The sequence below is a fragment of the Hipposideros armiger genome, unplaced genomic scaffold (genome assembly GCF_001890085.2).
Source record: "Hipposideros armiger isolate ML-2016 unplaced genomic scaffold, ASM189008v1 scaffold_743, whole genome shotgun sequence".
NCBI classification, from domain to species: domain Eukaryota; kingdom Metazoa; phylum Chordata; class Mammalia; order Chiroptera; family Hipposideridae; genus Hipposideros; species Hipposideros armiger.
The window spans coordinates 488,651-494,958 of NW_017732093.1; the positions used below are offsets into that span (position 1 = coordinate 488,651).

Here is a 6,308-nt window from a genome sequence, read left to right on the forward strand (position 1 = left end):
CTCTAAGTTACGTCATCACCCAGTTTTGTCATTGCTTCTTGTTCCCCAGCTCCTGGTTACCTTCCTCTTGGCCCACACTTCCCTTCCTTCCTCTCTCCCCCCTCCCCTTAAGACCTCTTCTCCTTTCCTTAAAGAATTTTCAGCCGGGCCGCCCTCACCCCTCGGAAAAGGTCAAAGCAACTTTCCCTTCCTTTTTGGGTCTCAGCCGCCCTCCGGGAAAGGATTTAACCCCTTCCTCACCCTCGAGCTGCCTCTGATGCCCAGGAAAGGTTACAGCGACCATCCTGCCCATACCTCCGGCCCTTCCCCAAACCCGGGCAAATGGTGCACTGACTCCTCTCACCCTCTTGGTTCTCCCCATTTCTCCAGAGACCCTTTCTCTGGCCTCACCGGGAGCGCTGGAATTTCTTCCATAACCGATACTCCGGGCTCCCTACCCGGACCGACTCCTCCCCCGCCCCCACAACCTCCCCTGCGCCTGGCCAGATGTTCTTTTCAACCCTGTTCTCCACTCCTCGCAAGGCACTGCTGCCCCGAGCCTGTCGTCTCGGGTTCGTCCCCTCCGAGCCCTTGTTTTGACGGGTTCAGACTTCAGGGGTCACCCCCTCTCCATCCGCGGAGCCCTCATTGCAGCGGGATCAGTCCCGCGGGAACACCGCGTCCCTGTCCCCAAAGCCCTTACACTGACCACCACACTTACCTCTGTTACTGTGGTGAAAACTCTTCAGCCTTGGTAACAAGCTCGGTGACCTCCCCTCCTCTCACTCATCGGCCCCCACGAACCAACCCTGTGGTTTCTTCCCCACTCACTCATGTGTATTTGGAAACTGGCCCCACGATTTCACCTGTCACTCATGGTTGTCAGGGAACTGGCCTCATGATTTCACCTCCCGTTGCTCACCCGCCCGTGGAAACTAGACCTATAATTTCCCCACCCCTTTCTCACAGGGCTTTGGCGATCTCACAGATCTCCTCTCTGGACCCTCCCTGGTCCTCAGGGAGAAGTTATAATGATCCTCCGCTTTCCTCAGCATCTTCCCCACCCACTGGCCAGTTTTACCAAGGGCATCTTAAGCCTCCAGACTCTTGTGAACCTAAACCACAGCTTGACCAACACCTTGGGAAAAATTGTGGCTCCCCACTTTCTTCTCAGGCATGTGCGGCTGACTGTCCCAGCTCACCTCAGGAGGACTATCAGTATTCCCATCTCCCCCCAAAGACCCACATATCTGCCCCTGGGAGTCCTTATTGTGTCGTTCTCCTACCACCTGGGATTACTGGTTCTTCTTGCTCACCCCAGTCCCAGGCTCCCAGGAAGCCTTGCTTTGAGTCCATTGTCTCCTGGCAGGCCGGTGGGCGCTCTTACCTATTTTCTGGTACCCCGGTTTCTGGTCCCCTCTGTCCCCAGGAAACACCTCTCCCCCTGTCCTCTCCCTGTCCTTTTTCTGCCTTCACCCCTTCACCCCAGGGCAACACACCGCAGTCACCCCTCTGTGGAAGCTATAATGAACCCCCTCTCCTTACTCCAGTTTGCCCCCAAGAGAAGTCCCCCAAATCCCCACAGTTAAAACAGTCACGTGCTCCCCACAGATGTCGCTCCCTGGTCACCCCTTCCCAGAACACTCCTGCTGAGCAATCCAGGCCCTCTAAGGTCAGCACCTGTCCTATACCTCCCTCCCATCTTTCTGTTCTCTCTGGTCCTTCTTGTATGGTGACATCCTTCACAACTTGCTCAAATTCCTGCCCCAAAGAACTTCCTCAAGGGACTACCTTACCTACCCTAGTCCCTAGGACCCTCAAAACTGTTATCCCCACTTCGCTTCCCTTCTGCCTTCCTTGTGACCCTATCTTACCTAGTATTTATGCTCAGAGCTGCCCCCATGGACCCCCCCTAAGAGCCCCTTGCAGTACCCATATATATTCTGTGGTTCCCCCCACACCTGATCCCTGCCCACCTTCTGGTTCCACAGGTCCCCCTCAGTGTCATAACCAGCCCATGGTGCCCCCCTGTGGCACCTATGGCACTCTCAGGGGCCCACCCCAAACCTATTGCCAGCCTGTGGCACCTCCATGTTCTACACATATCTATTCTTTTATCCCTTTGAGAACACCTTTTGACCCCAAAAGTTTACCCATTGCCCCCCGACCCCAGTGCCACCCTGGTACTATGCCCTGTAGCCTCCATGTCTACTCTGTGGCTTCTCGAGCCTCACACAAAGAGTCCTTGAAGATCCCCTACAGCTGTCCTGTGCCTTCGTCCATGAGTTCCACCTGTAGCACTAATCCCAGCTGTAGTTCAGCTGTTACTAGTGAATGCCAGAACAGTGACAACCAGAACACAAATACCCATCAAAGCAGAAGTCGGAGCCAGAGTGAGAGTCCCCACCATCCTAGCAGAATTCGGAGTGAAAGCAAGAGTCTCCATTTTTCCAGAAGTCGGATCCAGAGCAATAGTCTCCACCAAAGCATAAATCAGGATCAATGCGAGAGTCTTCAACTTGGAGTATATCAGGGACAGAGCGAGAGTCCCCAGTTGAGCAAAAGTCAGGGCCCGAGCAAGAGTGCCCTCCATAGCGAAAGCCGGAGCCGAAGCAAGAGTCCCCACCATGACAAGAGTCTGGGCAAGAGAGAGAGTCCCCACCACAGCAGGAACCAGAGCAAGAGTCCCCGCCATAGCAGAAGTCATGGTCGGAGCAAGAGTCCCGGCCATAACCAGAAATGAGGGCCAGAGCAAGAGTTCTGACCAAGCCAGGATTTCAGGCCAGAGGAAAATTCACAGATGGGAACAGGACTGCCAGCTATAGTAAGCTTCCCAGTTGTGGCATCCAGGACCAACTTATGGACTCCTCAGCTGAGGTCTTCGTTTTCCTTTTAATCTACTTGTATCCTCTTCAAGCCTGACTGATGTCCTTCTATGCTACCCCCATAGTAGAACTTCATCCTGGAAGTTCCCATTTTGGTTTGTACCTCAAGGTTTCTGTGAGCTCCCCTTTTCCCACTTTCCTGGGGTCTAGGAAATCTCCCCAAATGACCCTCAACCCTGTTACTGAATTATTGTGTCGGCCACTGCATGACCTTAGGTTAGTTACCCTTATCACCATCAGATGTGGAAGGTTAATATTTTTTGTATCCCACTGAGCTGTCTTGTGGTGCTCACATAAGCTAGGAGACATGAAAATGCTTTAGAAGATGGAAGGACTATTCAGAGAGAAAGGGTCTTTTGTTTTTAAGCCTGAAGCTTCCCCCAAGACCTCCATAGTTTCTTCCAATTTCCTGTAGATTTTCCTCAAGAGTCCTCTCCTGAGCTCCCATTCTCTTAAGTTCCTCTTATTGCAAGGCCTCAAGGAGCACTCCCTTTCTTGGCAACCCCCACATGCTATCATGAGAGTTACAGCTTCCTTTTTCTCACAACCCTGAGATAGAAAGACCAGCTCCTCACTACTTTTTCTCCTACACTTCTTCTGGCAGGCAGAGGCAGGGTGCGGAGGCAGGAGTGGGCACTAACTGGATCCACATTTGCCCTGGGGCTCTGAGGTATTGGTGGAGTCAGGCAGTAGGGGATAGAGGCAAGACTAGAAGACCTGTAAGCCTGTTCTTTCCCTTTTAGGCTGCCACAGAGCCCAAATTTCCTGCCACTCGACTAGCTCTGCAGACTTTTGACATGACCTACAGTATGCAGTTTGGGGATCTTTGGCCATCAATCCGGGTCAGTCTCCTCTCAGAGCAGAAGTATGGTGCACTAGTCAATAACTTTGCTGCCTGGGATCACGTGAGTGCTGAGCTGGAGCAGCTGAATGCCAGGGACTTTGTGAATAAAGCCCACTCCCATGGGGAACAGGGGCCTGAGAGTGGCCAAACGGCAGCTCCACCCCCAGCTTCCTGGTCCTGTAGTCCAAACCTTCGATGCTTCACTTTTATCAGAGGGGATGTCAGCCGTTTCCCTCCTGCCAGGTAGGACTTGGAGCCATTGGTGGGGCTGTCCTGAGTGTATGCTGGAAATAGACAGGAAGAGGTCCAGCTCTTGCCTTCTTCAATAAAAATGATAATACTGCAAATATTTACTGAGTGTTTATACATGCTAGACATTTTTCTAAGTGTTGTGCATATGTTATCTCCTTTTGTCAAAAGCCCACTGAGATAAGTAATACTGTTCCTCTTTACATTTGAGGAAACTGAGGTACAGAGAAGTTAAGGTACTTACTTGTTTTAGGTCCCTTAGATAGTAAGTGGTATAGCTAGTATGTAGACCCAGGTGATCTGACACCAGAACCTGTCCTTTGAACCTGCTGTTCTCCACTGCCTCCTGTAGAAAACAACCGCCTCTTACTTGAGCACTTACTACACCCTCTCCAGTAAAAATGTGTGTTATTTACAACTGCTTTCTCATTTTTCCCTTATGACCACCCATCAAAGAGAGTCGGACAAGTAACCTCATGGTACCAAAGAAGAAATGGGACTTGCTTAGGAACCGGGGCTTGCCTAGGGGCACAGAGTTAGTACCAGAGCGGGGAAAAAAAAAAGGAGAACTTTCTGGTCTTTGATCCAATGCTCAGATGTATATGAAGTTGAATGAAAAAAAACCCTGTAATCAGATGTTAAATTGTGCTTTACAAATTGAGAAAAGGAAAGCTCAGTATTAGTTGTAGGATGTGGAATTGATCTTCGAAGGACTGATTCATTCAACAAATTTTTAGTGTCTACCAAATGCCAGGCATTCTTAATTGCCTGAGTTACAGATGCATAAGCCCTCAAGGAGTTTACAGTCTAATGAGGAAGACAGCTATTAAAAAACTATTCATGATTTTGATAAATATTATAAAGGAAAAGTACAAGATGTTATGAAGTCATATATTAGGAGATTTAACCCACTCTTTTCTGAGGATGTGAAATTTAAGCTAAGACCTGAAAACTGAGTAGGAATTAAAGCTGGTGGCATGGAAGTGGGGAGTGGGGGTAAGAAGCTAAATAAGAGGTTACAGAAGCAGGCAGGAGCAAGAATATGAAGGTTTTATAGGCCATATGGGATTTTGGACTTTAAGAGGAAGAGGGAGCCATGAAAGGTTTTAAGCTGAGGAATGACATGACCAGATTTGAATTTTTAAAATATCATTCTGGCTGCTGTGTTGTGTAGGAAACAGATTGGAGAGGGGCAAGGCTAGAAAAGGGGATGTAAGTTAGGAGTCTTGGAATAGCTCTAGCTACCGGCATGAGGGAAAGCTGTATGCTTAAGAGTAGTAGGTAAAGAGGTTGGAAAAGTATATGGGGTGTCGTGTGTGGCAATCTTGAATGCTAGGAGCTTGCAGGTTGGGGAAAGGGGATTTTTCTGGTGGCCCAGGGTTGCTTAAAAATGGCTGAAATTGCAGGGCTGGACGGCTTCAGACCATGTGCCCTTTAGTATGTATTGCTGTAAATTGCCAAGAACTGTTCTAGAGAACCACCAGAAAGGGTTTCAGAGCAGGGGAAAGGCAATAATGCACAGTGGTTATAAGCATGGGCTTTGGAATCAAGAAAACCTAGATTTGGATCCTGCCTTCATCACTTATTAGGTGTGTGGCATTGCTTAACTGAGCCTTGCTTTCCTTATCTGGAAAATAATGGTAGTAATAGCTGACACTGTAGTTCACTATGTGCCACTGGATTTGTATTAATTCCTTTAATCCTTACAATAATCCTACCTGCTAGGTACTGTTATTACAGATGAGGATACAGAGAAGTTGAGTAATGTACTGAAAGTCAAACAACTAATGAGCAACTGGGCTGGATTTGAGATCCAGGCAATCTGGCTCTGGAATTCGAGTTCTCCTGCCTCATAGAGTTATGGTAAGGATTAAATGAAATGATGCATATTAAATACCTAGTATAATACCTGCAATATAGCACTCATACATACTATTTCTTACTATTGATATTATTCTCATTAAAGTTATGATTCAGGAAGATCATTTTAATCACTATCGGGGGATAGATTGGAGCAGGATTGGAGACCAATTCAGAGGTATTGGCTTTAGGCAGAACCATGGAATTAGAGCCACATGGTTTCCTAAGATACGTGAGGTGCTTGGCTGCTACTCAGGGAGGACACCTTGAGAGTAGCTGGGTGGGCAACCCCTATATGTTTGGGTTCTTTTTTTCCTCCTTGTCTTGATGGCTTGATGGACTCCCTGTAAATCAAGGGGATCTTAACCTCTCAGGAGTTCAAGGATGTATTTAGGGAGTCCAGGAACCTCCTGAAATTGTTGGAAAAATTGTTGTGGCTTTTTTTTTTTTTTGAAAGAGTGACTATAGTTTCTGCCTGTGAACTAAAAAAA

The 6,308-nt window shown here is 48.4% G+C and overlaps 1 protein-coding gene across 4 annotated transcripts in view; it reads left to right on the forward strand.

The window, feature by feature from the left end:
- Positions 1-107: 107 nt before the first annotated feature.
- NSUN4 (NOP2/Sun RNA methyltransferase 4) overlaps positions 108-6,308 on the forward strand; it is a 14,551-nt gene continuing 8,350 nt past the window's right edge. Inside the window, exons 1-3 of one of the 4 annotated variants that reach the window (XR_002122293.1) lie at positions 108-3,706; positions 4,414-5,546; positions 5,683-5,820. Coding sequence is in view for 1 of the 4 variants with exons in the window: in XM_019627961.1 (XP_019483506.1) it covers positions 3,662-3,951 (290 nt within the window). In the remaining 3 variants the exon portion in view is untranslated. Of the gene's footprint in view, positions 3,952-4,413; positions 5,821-6,308 lie in introns of all 4 variants that reach the window. The other 3 variants (XR_002122291.1, XR_002122292.1, XM_019627961.1) reach the window with 3 other exon arrangements.